This window comes from Triturus cristatus, chromosome 10 (genome assembly GCF_964204655.1).
Source record: "Triturus cristatus chromosome 10, aTriCri1.1, whole genome shotgun sequence".
NCBI lineage: Eukaryota > Metazoa > Chordata > Amphibia > Caudata > Salamandridae > Triturus > Triturus cristatus.
Genome location: NC_140593.1, coordinates 617,031,989 through 617,055,632, shown reverse-complemented (window position 1 = coordinate 617,055,632; position 23,644 = coordinate 617,031,989). Strand labels below are relative to the sequence as shown.

General features: G+C 46.4%; 1 protein-coding gene across 7 annotated transcripts in view; it reads left to right on the top strand.

Annotated features, from left to right (window-relative positions):
* ABCA3 (ATP binding cassette subfamily A member 3) overlaps positions 1-23,644 on the top strand; it is a 477,048-nt gene that overhangs the window by 199,820 nt on the left and 253,584 nt on the right. For all 7 annotated transcript variants that reach the window (XM_085632155.1, XM_085632148.1, XM_085632149.1 and 4 more), the window contains 3 exons: positions 2,048-2,319; positions 9,896-10,012; positions 10,340-10,460. In XM_085632155.1, coding sequence (XP_085488281.1) covers positions 2,048-2,319; positions 9,896-10,012; positions 10,340-10,460 — 510 coding nt within the window. The remainder of the gene's footprint in view (positions 1-2,047; positions 2,320-9,895; positions 10,013-10,339; positions 10,461-23,644) is intronic.

Below are 23,644 nucleotides of genomic sequence, written 5' to 3'. Positions count from 1 at the left end.
CTGCGGAAGATCAGCAGTGCCAACAGATCTCCTGCTGAGCTCTGATTTGCTGCCACCACATCAATAAGGATGTGGTGGTAGGCATCTTAGGCCTTGGTGCACCTCAGCCACCTCACCGTTAAGGGAAAGTGCCCAAAAGTCCCTTCCCCTCAATCAACTGGATCTGCTGATTATTCAGCTCGGCCTTGGGGGCGTTCTGCCCTCTCATCCGAAACAAGACAGTCTTAGTACGCCCAGACGACACGACTGCCATGTTCTTACAGAAACAAGGAGGCACATATTCCACCCAGGAGTAGCCAAGAGCATTTGGTGGTGGGCAGTACATCACAGAGTGCATCTACTTCTCCAACACATTTTCGGAGTGGACAACGATCTCACCGACCTTGACAGTCGGAACTCCCGTACTTTCAATGGTGGGAGCATCCTTGTACAGATCTATCCGCGACCGTTAAAAATGCCCACACTTTGCCGCCAGGTTACCTCACCCACACCCAAAGTCCATGGACAATGCACTATGGATGAACTGATCCGGGATATTTGCCTATGCTTTTCCACCTCTCCTACTTCTACCATTTGTAGTCTGCAGACTGAGGCAAATATCCCTTAATCTCATCTTAGTGGCTTCGACCTGGGCAAGCCAGCCATGATACTCCACCCTGCTAGAGCTCTCTAGTCCCCACGAAAAGCTTCCCCAACAGGCAGGATCTTCTTACACAAAATCATGGCACTCTCCGGCACCCCAATCCTTAACACCTCAACCTTGCAATTTGGCTGCTGAGGTCTTATAGTTTAGTAACCTCTCTTCAGGAGGCGTGTATGTCTAGCGCGCAGGCCTACCACCCGGACCTGTTATCTATCCAAATGGAAATGTTTTGTGCATAGTTGCCTTTCCAAACATATCAATCTGCTTACATCATCAGGACAAGACATAACCTGTTACCTCCTTCACCTACAGATGTCAAGCCTCGCCTACAATTCCATTCGGTTGCATCTGGCTGCTGTGGTTGCCTACCTACAGAATAAGTAACACACCTTGCTCTTCAGAGTGTCAGTAATTAAGGCTTTCATGAAAGTCCTTAAATTAGTTATTCCACGCAGGACACCTCCTGCACCGATGTGGATTCTTGACATCGTTCTTACTAGGTTCATTGGTCCTCCTTCCGAGCCATTTCGCACTTTCCTGTTACAATGTCTGTTGTGGAAAGTAGCTTGCCTTGTAGCCATCACTTCACTTGGATGAGTGAGTAAGATACATTCTCTTACACTGGAAGAAACATTCTTCCAGGTTCATCACGATAGGTTGCTTCTCAGAACCGATCCCAAATTCCTCCCTAAGGTGGTCTTTAGCTTCCAACTTAATCAGACAACTGAGTTGCCATTCTTCTTTCCACATCCATAGTCTGTAGCGGAACTCGTGTTACATACTCTAGATGCTAAAACAGCCTTGCTGTACTACATTGACAAAACCATTTCTTAAGACACAGCAACTATTCGCGTCCTACTGAAAGCCGCATAAGGTGAGTGCCATTTCTAAGGCAGGGGTTGCACTTTGGCTTATCAACTGCATTCAGTCTTTTTATGCTAAAGTGTCTCTGCCTGCCCCTCCCAGACCCCATTCTAATCGGAAGAAAATGGCTTCTATGTTTTTTTTTTGTAGGTAACACATCTCTACCTAACAACTGTAAAGAAGCTACCTGGTCCACTCCTTACACCTTTACTAAAAACTATTGAGTGAATGTCCTTACAACAAGCTAGAGTTGGCCAGGCTGTTCTACATACACAATTCCAGTCTTCTGCAAAACCCTCAGGCTGTGCCACTGTTTTTGGATGACTGCCTTACAGTCTATGCACAGCATGTGTATCTACAGCTGCACATGCCACGTACTGAACATAGTACCTACCTTGTAAGCATCTGTTCCTGGTATATAGTGCTAATGATTCACATTCGACCTGTGTTGTATATTTCAGTACTCACCTTGATTTTTATGCTCGCGTCTATTAGCAGTGACTGTCTGGACCATGTTTTTTTTCTCTTTTTCTTCCCTAGGTTACATCAGAGAAGGATTCCTGGCAGTGCAACACACAGTGAACAGAGCCATTATCCATCAGCAGACCAATGCCAGTGGCAATGCCTCAATTGCTTCTCTTCTTGCTCAGCTGAGGGTGGCAGTGAGACGTTTTTCCTACCCTCCCTATGTTAATGACCTCTTCCTTCTAGCCATCCAAAACCAGCTGCCTTTGCTGATCATGCTGAGCTTCACATATACCTCTTTGAACATTGTCCGTGCTGTGGTGCACGAAAAGGAGAAGAAGCTTAAGGTAGTGAGTCTCTCAGAGCAGCGCATTTTTCTTCTGTGTTCTTTCTACTTTAAAATAGATTTCTTTAAAAACCGTATTCCTATCCAAATCATTTGAGAAATATATATTTACAGCATCGTCTAGAAATTACTCTTCATTGTCTCTCCAGCTTGTTTTCATGACTTTCAATATTTGATTTGCCTCTGGCTGGCATAGGTCTAATACAAAGCAGTACAAAAGGGGGTGGTGATGGACGGAGCATCAGAACCAATCAAACACTCGCACCCAGTCAACAGATCTGGGTTTGATCCATCACCATTCTTTAGCCCACTCTGTCACCCCAGTTCAGACATGGCCATATGCAAATCAGTCTGACCCTGTGCCTCATGGGAACAGTCCAGCCCGAACTGCCAAGCCATGGCTTCCCTGGACCGGAAACAAGCTTCCTAGGACCGGTTTCTGGCATTTCAGCCGTCTTCAGCCAGGCTTGCTTGAATCCAGTGGCAAAGTGAGCAAGGGACTCACGTCTGAGCATACCCTGCCAACTTATGGCGAACAAAGCGGTATAAAAGGAGGTGGTGATGGACGGAGCATCAGAACCAATCAAACACTCACACCCAGTTAACAGATCTGGGTTTGATCCATCACCGTTCTTTAGCCCACTCTGTCACCCCAGTTCAGACATGGCCATATGCAAATCAGTCTGACCCTGTGCCTCATGGGAACAGTCCAGCCCGAACTGCCAAGCCATGGCTTCCCTGGACCGGAAACAAGCTTCCTAGGACCGGTTTCTGGCATTTCAGCCGTCTTCAGCCAGGCTTGCTTGAATCCAGTGGCAACGTGAGCAAGGGACTCACGTCTGAGAATACCCTGCCAACTTATGGCGAACAAAGCGGTACAAAAGGGAGTGGTGATGGACGGAGCATCAGAACCAATCAAACACTCACACCCAGTCAACAGATCTGGGTTTGATCCATCACCGTTCCGTTAGGTCTAATACAGCCATTGCATGAATCACTGCTTGGCCCCAGGGTCCCTTGTTCAATTCTCAGCAGGTCCAGTAAGCTTTTCATCTTTCTGAGGCAGGTAAAATGAGTAGCACTGAGTATAGTAACAATGAACATCTCCTATATGTCAACAGAACCACTTGGGGTGAATGTGCGGAATATAGAAATGCCTGTTATGGCACACATCTTAATGTGCTTTTAAGCCTAGCCATATCCTAGGTTGACACTTTTATTTGAGATGTAAAACACCCAAAACTTCCCAAGTCTCATAGAAACACATTTCAGTATACTGTATATGCAGTTCATCTATACACATTCAGAATCTGTATGCATGTATTATGTTGTTTCTTATTTAAATACAATGTATGGGCCTTCAGGGCCCCTTCCATTCCTCAGCATCCACTTGAATCCCACTTTCTCCCTCCATTTAGAATAATTAACTGGAATACAGCTTTTTTAGAAATTGTGTTTCTTATAATGCATTGATGGTGCCCTTGAGTGCAGGCCTATCCGGGCTAGTCTGGCATTTGCAACAAAGATACTGAAAAATTTGAAAGCAAAAAGTGAGCAAAGCAAGAAATTCTCATTGGAGTTCTGAAAAAATTTCACAACATCCTTGCTAAACTGCTGCCTGACTTTAATATCTGCTGCTTTGAAGACCATTAATACATTTCACAGGATTTAGGATCCTGGTTTCTCCATAGATGAATGAGCCATAAAAGCTCCTTTGCATGTAGTTGCAAGTTTTGCACATAAAGCAGCACAGACAGATCAGGAACTTAGCCTTGTTGTTTTTTTGGGGATAAGGCAGAAAAAAGCTTGGATTGTGAAACTGACACAAGTCCTGGAGGGACAGAGTTTCCTTCTACATGTATTTAACAAGCACTATTAAATATTATCATGAAGCAGAAGATAGTAATTTTGTTCTGAAAGATGCTGCATAATAGTACATTTCCTAACCTGGAAGAGGATAACCCCTCTTCAGGCAGTGATCAGCAGAGTTTCTTTTGGCATGACATTGTGTCTGTCTATCCTCGTGAAAACATTTTTCTCCACTGTACAGGGCACATGTTAAAACAACATCAAATACAATGCTAGGCCTACTATTTAAATCCTATTTAGATGGCCCTCGTTGTAAAGACTTAAATGCCTTCAGGCAATCTGCTGATTTGGAAGCTTCCTGATCAAAGGTGTGAATTTTAAAATGTACCAGCTTCCATTCTGTCTAACAAGTGTACGCCTAAATACATTTTAGGGGCAGGCAAGAGCCATTAAAGTCTCAAGCATAGTTTCCAGGTAGGATTCCACAATTATTAAATCTATTTCTCCTCCATTTATAACCTACCTCTATATTGAGGTAGATTTTAAGTAAAAGGTATTGCATTTGTAAGGATGGTTCTTTGAGTCCAAGGACAATCAGTGGTCCCCAAAGGTGTGGTTACTGTATTTTATAATTAGTATCCAAGCACTTCTGCATTCTTATTAGATTAATAAGTTATTATTTTTAGGATCCTCACAGTGGATAAATCTAACGTTCTGTGCCAAAAAACTAACACACACACACCCTCTCCCTCTCTCCTTCCCAAGTCCTCAAGGGTACTTAATTTGAGTGCCCGTTTTCTTAGAACTGGATGATCATGGACATGACTTGCATTTGGCAGAGGAGCACAAAATTCACAGGTGATCTGTAAAAACTGTGACCTTGGATTTAGCGACACTGGGCAGCCATGACTTTAAATGCAGGTATATCCAGAATGGGAGGGGCCAGGAGAATTTTCTGCAATGGTGACAACTGGATGCATCCAAAATGACCCTACTACCAAAAACAATGGTGAAGAGGAAAAATAACTGTTTATCTTCGGTGTGATCTAGAAACAGAGAAGGCTCACCCTTCTTGTAAGTGACCACAATCAGTAGCTCTTTCAGTTACTTCTTTGCAATTCAGCCCTGCTTGCCTGCAAGGCATTTGTTTCTGTTCTGCCTTTCACTCCCCTAAAATGCCTTATTTGAAAGCTTCAGTCAGCTGGACAATCCTCTTTGGCCTCATGGTCAGGGACCAGTTATTCTCCTGGCCCTGCACAGTTAATTCTCCTCTTATTCCAGGCCATTGTGGATTTTCTTTCATAGGTTGAATCAGTAAGCGAACTCCCCCAAGTTTGGGTTACAGATAAAAATACATATCACCCTGAGATAGAATTTCTGATGGCTACTTATTCCTAGGTTCCTCACTTTTATGAATATCCCCCAGGCACCAGCATAGAGCTACAATATTTTTCAAAAGCAGTAGCTCTCAGCTCTCACCAGGCGGAGCCTCATGGTCACAGCTGCAAATCAACACCCTCTTCAACATTGGCACAGACTTCTTGATGTAGGAAAATCCTCTTTTTGTCATGGTCACTCCAACCTTTTGCCACTGGCAGTGATGATTTTTGACCTATGTGCACTGGGTCCCGGCTAACCAGACCCCAGTGTCAGTGCTCTTTCCCTAAAACAAGGTAAAACCATCTAATTGTAACACAATTGGCACACACCCTTGTCAGTCCCTAGTAAGTGGTACCCCTAGTACCTAGGGCAGGGGTACCAAAGAGGGTCCCTAAGGGCTACAACATGTGTAAGGGACCCCCTACAAATTGCATGCAGCCTGCCATTGCAGACTGTGGGCCATGGTGCAAACGATGAAAACATGACATGGCACACTCACTGTGTGCCATGCCAAAGTCACTGCATTTAATATATGTGAGTCACCCCTACAGCAAGCCTTGTAGCTCTAAGGCAAGGTGCATTATATTACATGTGAGGTCTAGTTCAATTGCTGGATGGTACAAGTGAACAGGGAAGCCATCTTAAGTATATGTATCGGGCACTGGTCATTGCAAGTTCCCCAGCTACAAGATGGCTTTACTGAAACCTATGGTGTTTGGTCTCAAACACCATGTCTTAATACATATGTACTGTTGCCAGTACAAGATTTACTATAACATGCACCCAGAGGGATCCTTAAAACAACCTGGCTGACTGATTTTGTCCAGACTTCCACCAGAGACACGTTTTTGACCCCCTACAGGTGCGAGCCCACACTATCTGAGGCAAGAAACAATGCCTGCTCCGGAGAAGGGTGTTCACACCTCCTCCAACAGGATGGCTGGTGACTTTACATATCAATGCCTGGGGCTTCAAATTCCCTGCTGCCCTTGATATGTGACTCTGGCTTCCTCCAAACTTAGTAAGTGCCTCCCTATCCTGAGGCCCGTTTGGCAGGCAGGAAATTAGCTATGCTAGTAGGCCTGTTGCATCACGAGGCTAGTCACTCCTCTAAAGTGAGCTGCCTGATATGCTCTACAAAAGGATTCCATCATCTTGCTTTTAGTGGAATTAGGAAATCTGGGACAGGGTTATGCCCACTCATCACAGAAAGTGGTCATATAGGGGGTGTAGTGAACCCAAGGGTAAGTAGCCCATTGGCTACTACCTTTCACTGTCCTTAACATCCCTAAATTCAGTATTTAGGTGGCCCCCGGACACCAGGAACTCAAATTCACCTGATTAAAGAGGAATAAGGACAAAGAACAGTCTAAAGAATGCAAGTACGGTGGACTAGGTGTGAACTTTGCGCCAAACCTTTCCTGCCCCAATTAAAAAAATAGCGAAGACCAGACTCATCCTGCAGCTGTGCATCCTCCATAAGCCTTAGAGATCTGACAGCACTTCGCCAACCAGCCATCTTCTCCCTCGAAGTGGAGGAGCCACTTGCCTGCAAGCACAAACCACAACTTCTGGTTCACTGATCTGCTGACCACCGGGTACACCGATGCAGCAGCCGCAACACAAGAGGTCACTGTGCTCCAGGAGGTCAGATCCATCTCCTCACCAAGTTTGGAGATGCCAGGACCCCCAAGAGCCTCCCTGCCCCAATACCCAGGGCCCCGGACCACTTGCAGCAAACAAGGATTGTTCATTGTCCAGCCCGGACACCAGCACCGCCAAGACCGACCTACCAACATGGGAGGTCGGCACCAGAGATGCCATCGTCAAGAGTGGCCCTGCTATCCTGTTTTGTCCCCATCTCCAGGTCGACCCAAACGTGAGAGCCTCCAACGCAAGTGACCCGCTGGACAAAACACCTCTGCACCCGAGCCTCACAGTCCCAGTCCGAGCCTTCCGATTGTACACCCTTGCCTCAGAGACCCTCAAGAACCATAGGATAACATTTCTTGGTTTGAGGTTCATGACTCAAATCTAACACCTGTATTTTCTAAGTGTCTGAAAATCGCTGACTCAAAAAGTACTTACCTAGATCTTGGTGTCTAAATTAATATAAAAATTGATGTTATTTTCTGTAAGTTGCTGTCAGATTTTCTAATTGAGTGTATGTCTCATTATTGGCTGTGTGTGCAACAAATGCCTAACACTCCTCTCTGATAGCACCTTGGGATTGTTAAAGCAAGCCCCTGAACTTTAGTAAAGGTTACCTGGATTCTTTGCACAGTGCACCTCATTTTGGTACACTATACAGAGAGCCTGCTTCCTACACTTGGTTCTTCACAGACTAAATTCTTCAATTTTCTGCAGTGAACAGGTGAAATACCTCCTACGGTTTTGGGGTTTAAATCCAGTTGCAAATGCCTTGCGATTTCCTCAGGATATCTGTGCATGTTGTCTAGGATCCAAACATGACTTGTGACTCCTCTTCCATGATGCACCCAAAGATCATCAGAGAGTGAGACCAATTGATTTTTGGCCTATGTCTACCAAAGCTGTCCACCTCCCCTTCAGATAAGGTTAACCACATAGAATGATCTCCCAGGACTGCTTCCCATGTAATGCAACATAGGAAGAAGAAGAAATCCTCTTGTTCCACGAGGAAAAGTTCTGCTCTCCTATGCTAGGCTCTTCCGTTTTATCAGAGCCAATTCAAGCATTAAAACAGATGAAGCCAAAATTCCTGACTCCATTGGTGAACCTTCCAGGACAAGCATTCCAGTGGCCATGCTTAATATCTTCAGGACACTGAGCCACCGCCGCTTGCAGGTTTGGAAATTCTGTGAGTGAGGCGTCTATTTCAATATCTTTGCATACTTTGGCAGGCCTGGGAAGTAACACTCATTCAGACTTTGTCTGTCTTCCTTTCCTCCTAGTTGCTCTACTGTGAGAATAGTGTTTATTTGGGAAAATGCAACTGGGTTTGTAGTCTCTCGCTCTCCGTATGTGAAAATAAATCTAAATTCAAATCTGGCTGCAGAACTTTGAATGGAGCAGAAGGAGAGAAATCAAAAAAACCTTCCAGTCAGCACATCACAAGTGATGGCTCAAAGAACACTTCTCATGGAAGTACATAAAGGCTTAGAGGGAAGCCAAATAGCATCTAACAGTAGCAACTGCCAGTGACAGGGAATACATTGGCAAATTGCACACAAACTTGGATCGGATGCAAATTACATCTCATGTAGCACTTTAAGCTCTGTGGTTCAAGCATATTGTGTCAAATTGAGCATCAATAACTTTCACAGTGTGCCACAAGATAGCTAAGATGTTTTCCTGAGGATGTTTATTCTTAAACCCAGGAAGCTTTTTCTTTCACACTACTTGCATGCCACGCAGGAAATTACTAATTTGGTGACAAATAGTGTTCTGGACCAGATGATGTCTACTTTGGTCAAATTGTTGAAAGAAGGAGAGGCGCGGCACCAATACAAAATATTAAAAGGTGGTAAAAAATGTTTATCTGAAACTTTAGTCCTAATTTCACCATAATTATCACCCTGCAGCCAAAGGCCCGGTAGCTGGGCTGGTTGATCTTAAGTTACCCAAGTCACTACAATTTGTGCTATATGCTCCTTGTTTAAGCCCATAGCTCCCTGTGCTTGCACATCCAACCCTGCGCTCCTTACCCAGCACCCACATTTCACCCAGTTTTATCACCCACAGTAGCCCCCCATGAACCCCGTAATAAAAATGCTCTTGGCTAGCTTTGGTTCTTCGCAGATTCTGATCCAACACTGTGCCAATGCAAGGAATATAGGACTGGAAATCTTTCCTTTGCACGGTCGCCTTCATGGACACATGTTAAACTTTAGAAGTACATGTGATTGACGGTCTTTGATAAGTCATAAAGTTGGGGTGGGGAATGTGGTTGAACCAGGTAATCCATAAGAGTGTAATATTTGAGTCTCGTACATCCATTGCCCGGGTGCACATGGGCATAAAAGGCCTCAGTACTTGGTGAAGTGGGGAAAATCATTTGAGCTGTACAGTGTGTTCTGTGCTTCCCGATTTTATTTGCTGGTCCACAGTAACTTAAGTGTGCAAGAGTTTTTGAACCAGTCAGTCTAATCAATATAATGATTGATCTCGGTCCCTCTTAATTAGAAGTACATGTTCCTCATGGGCAGTTCTAATTACTCATGTGAGGCAAGTCATTTATGCTGCTCTGTCTTCTTGGTGTAATGGTGAAAGAAGGGCCTCTTCTCTTGCCAAAGACTAAATACACATCCTTGTCTGCTTTACCAGAGAAGCTGAGATAAAGCAAATGTGCCGGTGGACCATTCATTCTCCTTGGTGTAATGATTTAAATTTCTTCCTCTCTGTCACAGGAGTACATGCGTATGATGGGCCTTAGTAATTGGCTTCACTGGAGTGCCTGGTTTCTCATGTTCTTCCTCTTCCTGCTGGTGTCAGTCTTCTTCGTCACTATCCTTTTCTGTGTCCAGGTGAGTGCCAAAATGCAACTTCCAGAATCGTTCTATTCTGTCTGTAATTAGTTTGTGAAGCTGGCCTTGTGTTATGTTGAAACTCTACTCTGTTCCTGTGTTGAACGTTTATTCATGCCTTTGTGCTCTTCAGATAAATGTGAAGATTTCATTCTACCTGTCCACCCTACTAGGAGGTGGTGTTTAGAAAAGTGGTATGCAATTATAAACCTCTCTCTCCAATAAAGTACTAGTGGTGGGCACAGGGAGAACTATCAGCATCACAGTATGGGAATTTATTCAATTTGGAAACTGTTGGTAGATTTTCTTTTGTTTTTTTGTTTTTAGATGAGTAAGCAGGGAGCCGTGCTTACCAGCAGCGACCCCACCCTGGTGTTCGTATTCCTGGCTATCTTTTCCATCTCCACCATTTCCTTCAGCTTCATGGTCAGCACCTTCTTCTCCAGGGGTGAGTCTGATTCACTGTTCTCACACAAACCTCTTTTTCCCCTACTGTCCACCCAGAAAAAATATTTACAGGAATGTCCTGGCTTCACGTATATTTGTAAAGGAACAATATCCCTTGGCAGTAAATGTTGTATATTTACTAAGGATAAACCCAAAACAGATTTGTACAGTATAGTTAATAAAAATGTTATTCTACCCTCTCAGTCAATCAATAAGCATTTGTATAGCACAAACTGTCACCCTAGGGGTATTTGTGTGCTGAGAGTGCTGGGTCTCTGTTGAACAGCCAGGTCTTGAGATTCTTTCTGAAGTCTGCCATGGAGGTGGAGGGGCAGGTCGTTCAAAGACTTGGCGTTGATGAAGGAGAAGGTGTGGCCCCGGCTGCGGCAGATGAGTGAGTGAGTAGAGAGTGAGGCGGAGCACAGGTGTCTTGCAGGCAGATGGAAGTTCAGTCAATGGTTGATGTAGGCTGGTCCATGATTGTGTAGGGCGTTGACAATTGTGAACTGGCATCGCTTCTGGATGGGGAGATATCTGAGGTGGGGGATGATGTGGGTCCGTTTGGAGAGGTCCAGAATGAGTCTGGCTAGGGTGTTCTGTATGGTCTGGATTTTTCTGAGGTGCTGGGTGGATAATCTGGTGTTGAGGGCATTGCCGTATTTGAGGTGGCTGGTGACGAGGGCATGCGTGACGGTCTTTCTGGTGTTGATTGAGATCCATCAGGAAATTTGACTTGCCATTTCATGATCATTTCGCTGTCGAGGATGATGCCCAGGTCGCGTGCATGGTCTTTTGGTGTGGGTGTTGGTGCGAGCTCTGCTGGCCACCAGCTGTAGTCCCATACAGAGGAGTTCTTCCTGAAGATCAGTACTTCAGTTTTGTTGGAGTTGAGTTTGAGTCAGTTGTACCTCATCCAATTGGCTTCGTTGGTCGAGGCATTGCAGAAGTTGGTTTTGGGTTGGTGAGGTCCTCAGTGAGGGAGAGAATAAGTTGAGTGTCGTCTGCATATGAGATTATGTTGAGTCTGTGGGATCTGATGATGTCTGCGAGGGGGTGTCATGTAGATGTTGAACAGGGTGGGGCTGAGGGATTATCCTTGGGGTGCGCTGCATATGGTGTCCTTAGGTGCAGAGGTGAAAGGGGGAAGTCGGATACTCTGTGTGTGTAATGTGAGAAAAGATGCGATCCACTTGAGGGCGCTTTGCTGTATACTGGTTTTGTAGAGTCAGTTGATGAGGGTGTGGTGGGAGATGGTGTCGAGATAGGTCGAAGAGGATCAGGGCCACAGTTTCTCTGCAGTAGAGGAGAGTTGGATGTCTGTGACAGTGATCAGCACAGTCTCAGTGCTGTGGTTGGCCCAGAATCCTGACTGTGAGGCGTAAAGTTGGTGATTTTGTTCCAGGTATTCAGTGAGCTGTTGGTTGATGGCCTTCTCGAGTACTTTGGCAGGGTAGGGGAGCAGGGAGATCTGTAATATTTTAGATCGCTGGGGTCGGCAGATGGTTTCTTTAGTAGGGGTCTGACCTCTGCGTTTTCCATCTGTCCAGGAATGTTACTGTGGAGATGGAGGTATTGAGGATGCTGGTGAGTTCTGTGCTGATCAGGTTGTTTCTGAGGTTGAAGAGGTGGTGGGTCAGAGGTCGGTGGGTGCCCCGGAGTGGATGGACAGCAAGATGACTGTGGTGGTCTGAGTGCTGAGCGGAGACCAGGTGGTGATCGTTTGGCTGGTGTTCGCTGGTTGGTTGAGGTTGTCGAGGTTGAGAGTGATGGGTTGGGGGGTCGAAATTATTGTAGATGGAGGCAGTCTTGCTGTGAAAGTGGTCCGAGAGGGTGTCACAAAGTTATTGTGAGGGGTAGATGGTGTTCTCTGTGGCTGTCGGGTTGGGGAATTCCTTGACTATTTTGAAGAGTTCCTCCCTGTGGTTGGCCACAGTGTCGATGCAAGTGATGATGTCTGATCTCTTGGCTTCCTTGATGCGCTGGTGGTAGTTGCTGATGGCGGTTTTGTGGGTGGCTCTGTCGGAGGGGTCCTTGGTGACGTGCCATCACTTCTCAAGTCTGTAGCGGTTGCGCTTGGTGACTTTTAGCTCTGGGGTATACGAGCTGGCTTTTTGTTGGCTTTTGTTGGTTCCAGCGTGGTGACTGTTTCGGCGCACTTGGTGATCCAGGCCGAGGAGTTCTGGATGGCCTGGTCAACGACCGCTGAAGTTTCTGGTTGGGTGGTGCTCAGGGCATGTGTCCATTGAGTCTGTTACCTTTCCCCAGCTGTGGTGGGTGCCGCTGTGGTGCTTTGTGATGATATGCTGGCTGTCAGATGATAAGGTGAACAATGGAATGGTCAGTCTAGGTGAGTTCTGGGACATGGTTGAAGATAGCGTTGAGTGTGTGTTAAGCTTTATGCGTTGGTTTGGGAACTATTTGGGTGAGGCCAGTGTTAAGGTACTCCAGGACAGTGGTGTTGTTTGGGTCGTCAACATGGAAATTGAGATCACGGAGAAGGACATATTAGTGGGAGTCGATGGCTAGGGGGGGCGATGAGATTGTAGATGATGTCGCAGAAGTCAGGTCGGACCCTGGGGTTCTGTAAGCGAGGGTGCTTCTGATCGTGGTCTTAGCGTTGGTCTGTAGTCTGAAGGTGAGGTGTTCCATGAGTGGTGTTGGGTCATTGTTAATCATTGTGTATCGGATGGTTTCCTTGAAGATGATGGCGATTTCCCCTCCATGTTTGTTGGTACGGTTGCAGTGTATCATCTTGTATCTATGAGTGTTGGTAGCGATGTCTGGGTTCAAGGAGGGGTTGAGCTATGTTTCGGTTATGAAGGCCACGACAGGGTAGATCGTGGTCATGGTGTCCAGATTTCCGTGGCGTGTTTCCGGAGGTGCCTGGCTTCGATCAGGATGTATTGGAGCAGTTCCGGGTTTGTTCGCGATCTTCTGAGTGGTAGTGGCGCAAGATTCATTGCGGGCTGTGTCACAGGGGAGGCAGCTGGTGAAGGGTCCTTTGGTTGATATTGGAGAAGAAGTGATGCAACTGTTTCGGTGTCCGGGGTCCAGGTGCCCCTTGGGGGTGTATTAGCTGGAGGTCCAGAACTTCTGGCTCGGTCCAGGCGTGGGTGGTCAAAGACTGGCTTGCCTTTGGAACCCCTTTGGCAGGGCTGCGGAGCGGCCTCTGTAAGTAGACGTGGGAGGGGCTGGCAGAGAGGATGGAGGGCGTGTCGTGGGGAACCAGCGGGAGAAACGGTGGGAGTGAGAAACGGTGCGGGAGCAGTAATCAACCCCTGGAAGGCAGATTAAACAGAAGATGCCAATAGCAAAACTGAACTAAGCAGTAAACCAAACTGTACTAAGCAAAGCTAGGCAAGGCGAAACAAAGCAAAATGGAAACAGAGCTGAAAAAGACAAAACAAAGCTGGACTTAAAAGTTGCATCTAAAAGATTACCTCTGACTATGGTAGCAACAGAAATAAAATCAAGCCAATCCAAGAAGCAGTCACCCAATAGCGGGAACAAGACAAAACCTAAACCAAAGTTCCACCTAAAAGATTACCTCAGACCATGGTAGCAACGAAAATAAAATCCAGCCAATCCAAGCAGTAGTCACCCGACAGCAGGACCGCACCTGAGGCCTTAGGGCAGAGAACCTGACAGAGACTGGAGGAGCTACACAGCTTCAACGGAGGAGTGGCACACAAGACTAGGGGTCAAGGATAACCTAATCAATGGTACTCATTTTATTTACTTTTAAAGCATAATAGCTAAAATGGACCCTTCTGTATTCAAAATTGTGTCTGCAGATTGTCATGCAGTGCTTGCTTAAGAACAATAGCCTTATCAATGAGCTAGAGCATCGTAACCAGTTAAGTCTCCGAGCACTCGCTGTCCCACAGCAAGAAGTCCATTGAGGCTTAGGATAATTTTATTCATGCAGATATAAGGAGTGAGAATGTGGCTTTTTACATTTCAGAGTGTACTATAATACATGTCACACACACACAGGAGAAGTGGGTGCTTCCTTCTCCAAATAGTTTAAGATAACATACACTTCACAGTGGGTGCTGAGATATAAATGCTGAAGGGGGCATCATGCCCTATAAAGCGTATAGTATAGACAATGTAGATAAGGAAGTAAACCCTCCCCTCCCGCCGACCACTGCAGAATATGTTAGTCACAGTAATACAGTTGCAGAGGGTATGTTAAAATTCCCTATTACTCAAAATGTCAAGTAACTCAAGGCATAATGAAAGAAATTGTGATAGGCAGCCTTCTGCCTCGTAAGGCTTGCAGTAATGTGCCATGTATAAATATTAAGAGAAATCACTGCTTTGACAGCTACATTGCGGTATAGTAGACAGTACATCTTTGCCCGACGGTTGCTTTAAGGAGCTGTGTTGCTGGCCTCTGCTATTCAGGCTTTGCTGCACTTGCCTTCTTTGAGAAAGTGCCTCTTTTGCATGGCAATCCCTCCACTTTTTGCCTGATTTTGATGTGGTTTCAAACATAGTGCACAGGGCCCCTGCCAACCAGGTCCCCCGTGCCAGTGCTCCTTCCCTAAAAACAAATCCCTAATTGGCACTTGTCCTCTGTAAGTCCCTAGTACATGGTACTCTGGGTACCTAGGGCCTGAGTGCTGAAGAGGGTCCCCTGGCATCCCCCTCACTGGGACCATGCCCTGCCTCTGCAGCTTGCATGACTCTGTGAGGGAGAAAACGACAGTCAACATGGCACCCTGCCTGGTTACCCTGTCAACTGGCACTACCTGAAGCCATAGGTTAGTCATCCCTCTAGCAGGCGTTACAGCCCTAAGGCAGGGTGCACTGTACTAACGGTGAGGGCATATCTGCATGAGCAGATATGCCCCTACAATATTGGGATCCATTTCCGAATATTGTAAGTGCCTGTGAAGCCATAAAGAGTACATGGGCTGGAAACTCAACAACTCGAGTTCCCCAGCACCATGATGGCCTCACTGAACCAAGGAGTGTTTGGTACCAAACTCCTCCTCTCAATAAATCCCCACTGATGCTAGTGAGGGATTTATTGTACCATGTACACAGAGGGAACCTCAGAGGAGCCCCTGAAAACCTGCCTACCCTGGTGGGGTAATTGACCATCACTAGGCAGCCAGCCACCACCAGACATGTTTCTGGACCCCTGGGTAGAGAGCCCCTGCTCTCTGGGGATAGAAACAATGCAAGTCCTGTGCAGAGGTGTCATGCCTCTTCCCCCAGAATGGGTCAGTGCTCAAAGAGGGGAGCTTCAAAGGCCTGCCGCCTTTGTAATATGATTCCCCAGCCTCTGCTGCTATCAGGTTTACACCCCTACTTAAGGCCGGAAAACCAGCCAGAAAATTTCAAATGAATAGGTGTGCCCACCTCTGCCAACCCCACCCCTAAGGTGGGGGAGGCAAAGTGAAGCACAACTTTCAGTCCCCACCATCTTGAAGATGGGGAGACCCCTCCAATCAGGGCTAGGTCTATGCCCCCTCCCACAGGAGGGTGTCATAATAGAGGGTGTAATCACCCCAGGTAAAGTGCCCATTAGACCTACCTGCTGCACACCCAAAACGCCTTCTAAATTTAGTATTTTGGGTGGCCCCTCCACCATACCTGGAACTCAGATCTGCGATGACCTAAGAAGAAAGAAGACAACCTGCAGCAGAAGCTTGAAGATGACAACTGCCTTGGCCCCAGCCCTACTGGCCTGTCTCCAGCTTTGACAACCCTGCGACCTGTCTTGCAGCCCGCGACCCCCAAAACCCCTGGGAGGACTGCTGCCATCAACAAAGACTCCAATCTCCTGTGGGCAGAGGACCTGACCTGAGGAAGCCTACTACAAAGACTCTGAATCCAGGCGGATCTGGTTTCTCATGCCCAATCCTCACCTGACACCCACAGCCCGAGTCTGAGTGGCTTACCTGTGCAGTGAAGTCTCCCCAGAGATCCTGACCTTGAGTCCAGCATTGGATCACCACTCCTGACCTCCATGACGGCGCCTGCAATGTGAATTCAGAGGCTCCCCGGACCAGCTCCGGTAAGAAGACTCCGACGTCAAAAGGCACCCCTGCACCCAAAGTCTCTGGGCCTTGGTGAGCTGAACCAATGGTGCCCCTACAACTCCAACTTAACTCTGCTGTTGTTGATTTTCCTCTTACAACCTCCGGTGCCAAGCCTGCAGCCTCTTTGCCATCATAAGAATTCCTGTTGAAAAGCATTGGGCACCAGAAGTCAAAACTGCACCCTGCACTCAGCCTCCCCGTGCCGCTGGTGGTGTATGTTTGGAGCTGCTTTGTGTGTCCCCCTCTGCTTAACCTAACCCTCAAAGCATAGCCCTTGCAATCGATCTACTTACCTGCAAGCAGTGTGGCTCCAGGCACCCCTATCTCTATTGGAAAGCATTGGGTCGAACTCCGAATTTAACTTCTGCACCCTGCCGCCCGTGTCGCTGGGGGGCAGTTTTGGTAGCTGCCTGACCCCTGGCCCTTGCTGACTTTTGGCTCAGAAGGCTGGGATTATCAGTTCTATACTTACCTGTTTAACCGCAATATTGTTTTCCCCATAGAATAACATTGGAATGTGTTGAAAAGCTGTTAAGTGTTGATTTTTCAATAGAAAAGTATTTTTAATCAAATACAAACTTCCCTTATTACAAAGATCCTGGTCTTAAAATAAAATACAAAGTAGAATTTTCTAAAATTGGTCTGGATGTCCTTCTTGAGTTGTGTGTCCATTAATCACTGTTGTGCAATAAATGTCTTACTCTCCTCTGTGTTAGGCCTAGTGCTACTCACCCATACTACCACTAATAGAGCAGGGTTTTACATTGAGACCTGTACACTTTTGAGGAACCCCTGGACTCTGTGCATGGTACTTCCACCTAGTGGCAATACCATATACAAGCAGGTAGCATAATTGTCATACACCCAATGTGGGCCAGAATGTGTGATTAAACATAGCAAATGAACTGAGAATCAGCTATGTCACAATACTGACCGATGTCCGATGTAAAATGCTAAATTTTATTTCATGTGAGTTGGCTTCCATTCTGACATGTAGCAGTAAGGTCTAACTGCATAATGTCCAAGTGTAAAACAGGCAGTTTGTTCACACTTGCATGTTAGAAGTTACTAAAATTATTAGGTTACTAATGAGGATGCAGCAACTTTACACAAAATATTTGTGCAGTATCATAATCCTGATTCCATTTTTGGCTGGGAAGATTAGAATGTAGTTCTTATGACATATAATTCATTAACAATAATTTAAAAACATATTAAATATTTTTGTTTTATATATCAACAGAATTATTTTGATAACTCTCTTTGTAACTTCTTGAGTACCAGTTACTTGCTGGCATCTGCTGCCTGACTGGGCTTGCGACAGAGCACTAGATGTGAAGAGGTGTGACTATGCCCCAGATCTCAGATTCTACTAGGACAATAGGCTTTATGAATTTCCACCCTTCTCTTGTTTTGAAAGCCATCATTCATAAACAGAGTGCCCCTGAAGAAAGGCTTGCTCAGGCAAAATACTGACCGCTTGTCTCTGCCTTAAAGTCTGGTAAATTTCAGATAAGGAACATTTAACGCTTTACCAAAGCCAGCTCTCGCAAAGGGTTTATGCCTTTATTCAGCTACCTGACATCCATAGAACCAAACCAAGTTGATATCTTAGCAACCAGAGGATACATCAATAACCAGGAACCTTACTCTATGGCAGGCATACACAAGGGTTATCTTGACATGAAGTGGAACGTTACTCTTTGCTTGTGAAGGGCTGAAAGGTATTGGCTTTTGATATGACGGGGACGCAAGTAGGGAAAATCATAGACGGGGATACCTTACACCATCCTAAAAGGTGAATAGGTGTTCTGGGACAACGTCATGCTTTACAGCACAGGATCTGGATCAGACAGACTGTTGAGAAGGGCAAACAGACTTTGACCTTGTCTGTAAGATGGGACAGTCTCTATAAATTTGAGAACTGTCCCATGGGTCAGCCCCTAAAAACTTGGGGAGAGTCCTTGAAACAAATGGAAACATAAGGAGCACCATAACAAAGTTCATTAACCTTTGCTACAAGTCCTGAATAACTGTACATTCATTTTTCTTTGGCTTGAAAAGCAGACCATTTTGATGCTGTGAGTGGTGGCTCTGTATACTTAAAGGAAATGTCTTTCTTAAAAGCCCCTGTTGAACCTTTTTAGCTTTTTTTCCAGTGTACAAAAGCCAATAGACTAAGCTCCGGTACTGGCTGTGTTTTTTAAAACGCAGACAATTCTTGTGTAGATGTATTTTAATTCCACAAACAGTTTTTTCGTTCAGAAAGTTTTCAGTTTTGTGCCATACACATTCCCTCTGAATGGTTCTCTGGGGGATGCCTTCAGGTTCAGCTGGGTCCACGGCCTACTACAGGTGTGTCCACCAATCCTGCTTCTGTCAATACTTGTGCAGATTGTAATGGGGAATTGGACACAGTCCTTTTCACCCCAGAATTGGCAAGGAGGGTCTGGTATACTGACTTGTAGGCACATAACCTTCAGCTGCTTCTTCCTCTCCTGTACAGGGAAGAATTTCTAACCCAACAATATGGTCAAATCCTCCACTACATTCCCCAAACACTGTGCTGCATGTGTGGTGTTTGAGCAGTGCCAACTAGAGCTGTTTTGCTTCTGTGTCACAGTTGGCTGATTTCCTCTTGGCTGTCAGAAACCCTGCTATGGAATCAGTTAATGCTGGTTGCTGGAATAAATTTGTGCAGCAGTGTAATTCAGAATGCAAGGCTCCCATTAAATTATAGCTTTCTGAATTCCTGTGTTTTGAACTGTCTCTTGCACAGAAGGGCCTGGCAGTGACTACCGACAAGGGTTACCTGCCTACCCTGTCAGCTTTCATGTGTTTCTCTGATCAGACATTATTTACTGGTGCATTTTCTGACAGGTTTGCTTTAACTGTTTAGGTCTACTCTGTTCATTGTTATTCAGTCGGATGTGAATCTTGTATTGAATCTTATTAGCATCTCAGCTTGAGCTCTACTCAACAAGGCATAGTGGATGACCAGCTCTTTATTAGATTTGTTGGAGCCAAGAAAGGCAAGCCAGCATTTCACCTTTTGTCGTTGTATATATTCAGATATTCTATGCCTTGCCTAAGAAAGACCCTCCGAAGGGCTTTTGTACCCATTTCACTAGGGCCATGGCTGCTTCCACGGCTCTCATCAGAAGTGTTCCAGTGGCTTACATAATCTGAACAGCCACATGGTCATTACTGCATATGTTTGCTAAAGATTACTGCCTCACACACAAAGCATGCAGTGATGGATTCTTTGCCACAGTTGTGCTACATTACTTTGTTGGTTAATTGACGCTACTCAGTTCCATCTCCTGGAGGGTATTGCTTTGGGATTCATTTGTAATGCCTGGAATGTGCAGGAAGATGTATCCATCACAAGTAAAGTTAATTACCTGTGATAACAATATGTTTGTGGCATGTGTAGTTGCAGATACACATGCTGTGCGTACGCCTGCTATCTAGTATTGGGCTTGGACCTCTGCCAGCTGTTTTTCTTAGAAGTCTTTGAGTCACAAGGTTTAGTCACTGCACCTATTACTGGTATATTCATGGGCCTCGGCTCCATCGTCAGACGAGCCACTGAGTTCCAGGTCTAAGCCTTGTAGTGTTGTCACCGGGCCTGTTCAGATCCTCTAGACTCGTTGGTATAAAATAATTGTCGCAATTGTTCTTTGTCTTTAGGCATCATGTAATCCTTGTTTGACTCCAGGACTGAAACCATTCCGCACATCGCTCTGGGCTTCGCTTCGATGCCAGAGAATGTGCCATCAGTGTTGGAAAGGACTCCATTTAGGTATTGCCTGAAGTGTCGTGCCGAGTGTCCGAGCACAGACCTCATCAGGTGTGCAACCTTAATCTGTCTCTGGAGCACAACGAGGCCTCCTGCTCGGCGTGCCTCGCCTTCCATAGTATAAAGTCTCTGTGTTACTGTTGGGATCGATACATTGCTTCTGTTTCCATGGTGCACCGAAAGGGCGATGAAACTCTGTATCTTTTCGGAAGCAGGATGTCAAAGCCAAACCACTGCCAAAGACTTCTGCAGTGGAAGGTCAAGTCTTCACCTTGAAGGAGAGTTCTGGCTCTGACTCAGAGGTAGATGACACACCGCCTACCCACCCTCATGTATTAAAGACGGCTGTAGTGAGTAAGCGCATACTGCCTCCCATACAGCTGCAACACCATACAGATGCAACACCATACAGAAGGTAAGCATCACCCTGATGGGGTCGAACTGCAAGCTCACAAGTCTGTCAGGGGGCTTCCAATCCGCCACTGTCAGAAAGCCATGGTCCTATCTGAGAAGCCGCTTCAGACCCGGCGCCCTCCGAGCTCTTGGTGCTGAAGTCCATGCAAAAACTACATCCTTCCCTTTCGACCGCCTCATCAGCACTGGCATTGAAAACGCCCTCAAAGCTGACTTCGACTCGAAACAGTCTCAGTCAAAATCCATCTGGGTGCAAGCAGGCCGTTGCCCATCTTTGGTGCCGAAACACCCGGTGTCCAGGGTTCCATCTTCCTCCTCGGAGGAGGATCAAGACCAGCCAATTCTCCAACACCTTCAGGAGGAGGTTGACGCAGGTCAACAATGCACCTTAATGCACCCAGAAACTGGTCGGATCCTGGCTGAGCCTCCTTCCAAATTGCAGGACTCTTATGAAAGGATGTTCACCTTCGAGGAAGACCTCAACCCACCACTGGAGCCAGTGCCCAAAATGCTTCAGCCCCATGATAGAGGAACTACTCTGCCTCATCCTCGGCCTCTACTTCCTCCTCCTCCTCACCTTTCCCCTCTTCCTCTGCTTTCCTCTCCACCATCCTCCAACCCCCTCACCACCCCCACTTGCAAACCCCTTACCACACACTACAGTAGTCACCTCGCTTGGGGTTTGGTGGAGACAGTCCCCTATCCCCTGGTGACCTGTACGATATGCCTTTAGATCCACAAGACAACCCATGAGACGACTATAACATCGATCCTCCTGGGGCTACCGACCCTGACTTCTACCTGCAAAGCCTTCCTCACCAGGCGACACTACCTCATACCATGGAATTTTCCAAAGGGCAGCAACCTACTAGAAGGTAGAAGTGGATAAAGAGTCAGAGGATGACTATTTCCTGCTGGAGACACTCTTTTCCACCCAGTGATCCATGCATTACTTGACTATGCTTAAGGAGCATGCTTAAGCCCGCTCCAACATCTTTAAGGAATTGCTAAAGGCTATAGTTATCACCCTGAGAGTTGATAAAAAAAATATAAGGCTTCCCTGTCTGACCCTGTTTACATTAGGGGCCAACTACCACATGACTCACTATTAGTTTATACTGCCCGCAAATGTGCCAACTCCTGGGGCACAAGTGATGCACTGCCTGCCAAGAGGAAAAATAAAAAAGATAGACCCAGCAGGGAAGCGCGACGCTGCCCAATATGCTGCACATTGGCATATCACCAATTCTGTTGTATGACAGAGCACACTTGGATGAAGTGGAGAAGCTGCTTCAGCACCTCCTGGCCAGTACAGAGCACGGAGCAAGAGCTCTAGATGTGTCTAACTGCGCTGCCCACGGAATTAATTCCAGTGTCCTTTACCAACACGCCTGGCTCCTTGGTTCTGGTTTCAGGCCGGTAAGTACAGCAGCATCTGCTCGATCTGCCCTTCTGTTAAGAGCACCTCTTTGACTGTAGGTTGACTAGATGCTGGAAAAGGTAAAGAGGACACTGTTACTGTGAAAAGCAATGGGAGCATTTCAAACACCCTCCACTCGTGGCTCCTTTCGCCGGCCTCAGTACTGCAGAGTTGCTAAAACCACCACCCCCACTGAAACAGATTACCCATTCTGAGGGCTACTACACAAGGGGCTACAAAAATAAAACTTCTAGGGGCAGAGGTGCGACCACTGCAGCGGCTTGCTGGCCTTTCCCCAACCTGGCCACATAACACCTGTCATGGGACATCTACAGGGGTTTCTGTCCCGGTGGGCAGGAATCACCTTGGACCAGTGACTTTCGATGTGATAGACAACGGCCATTGACTGAATCTCATGCACACACCACCAAACCTCTTACCCCGCAAGCACAACATCTTCCCAAACATCAGCGCCTGCTTCAAGAGGAGTTGCAGGCACCTATCAGCAAGGGAGCCATAGAGCCCTTGCTATCCCAGCACTGTGGCAAAGGGGTAAACCAGGTCTCGAAAAATCATAAAAAGTTTACTAGACCTGCATGTCTAGTGACTTAAATAATCTACTTGACCAAATTATTTGCTCATGGCCCATAAACTAGTTTCAAATTATGTGATCCTGGGCAAATATTTAAAATCATTGGGCCACCACTTTCTTCTTTATCCCATACGAGAGCACCTTAAAATACATGAGTTCAGCATGTCTCCTGTACAATTGATTTAATAGACTAAACATTTGCTCCATATATAATACAAATCTAGCCACATATAGGATACACATGAAAGCTGACTTGCCCCATAGTTCATTAACTGCATTGTCATCTGGGCGGGGGCGGGAAGGTTTCTCAAATCATGTGCTCATGACGAACTGGGGTCGTCACGACTCCGCCCACTGATTGATTCTCCTGCACAGGCGGGGAATCAATTGCTCGTGGGAGTGCCGCGACCGTTATGATGAGCCCAGCTCGTCATGAGCACAGCTCCACTGTGCCTCATGACGAGCTGGGCTCGTCATAAGCATGGAAGCAGTAAAAACTTTGTTGGTTCAGGCACCGACCAATCGCCTTTCGGGTCGGCGCCCGTCGCGGGCCCTCCATCTCATGTGCACAGTCAATGTAGAAGATGTATTCCTGATGAATGTAACACCTTTTCGATTTTGCCCACCGTGCCACTCTAAATAGCTGCAAACTGATCAACAGTTGCAATCTCTGTTTCTCACTCAACCATAGCAAGGCCGACTGCGAAGCTTGCAAGTCTTTCCATTCCAAAAAGACTCTCCGGGACTGAAGGGCTAGTCAGTTGGAGATTTCTCTTCAGAGTGAAGGCGACACTCCCGACATTTTCGGGAGGAGTTCGCCCAGGAGGAGCCTGCTGCGGGAGAGAAAGAAGTGGCTTACTCTGTAGTAGAAATCTCCAGCTCCGACGTGGAGGAGGAATTC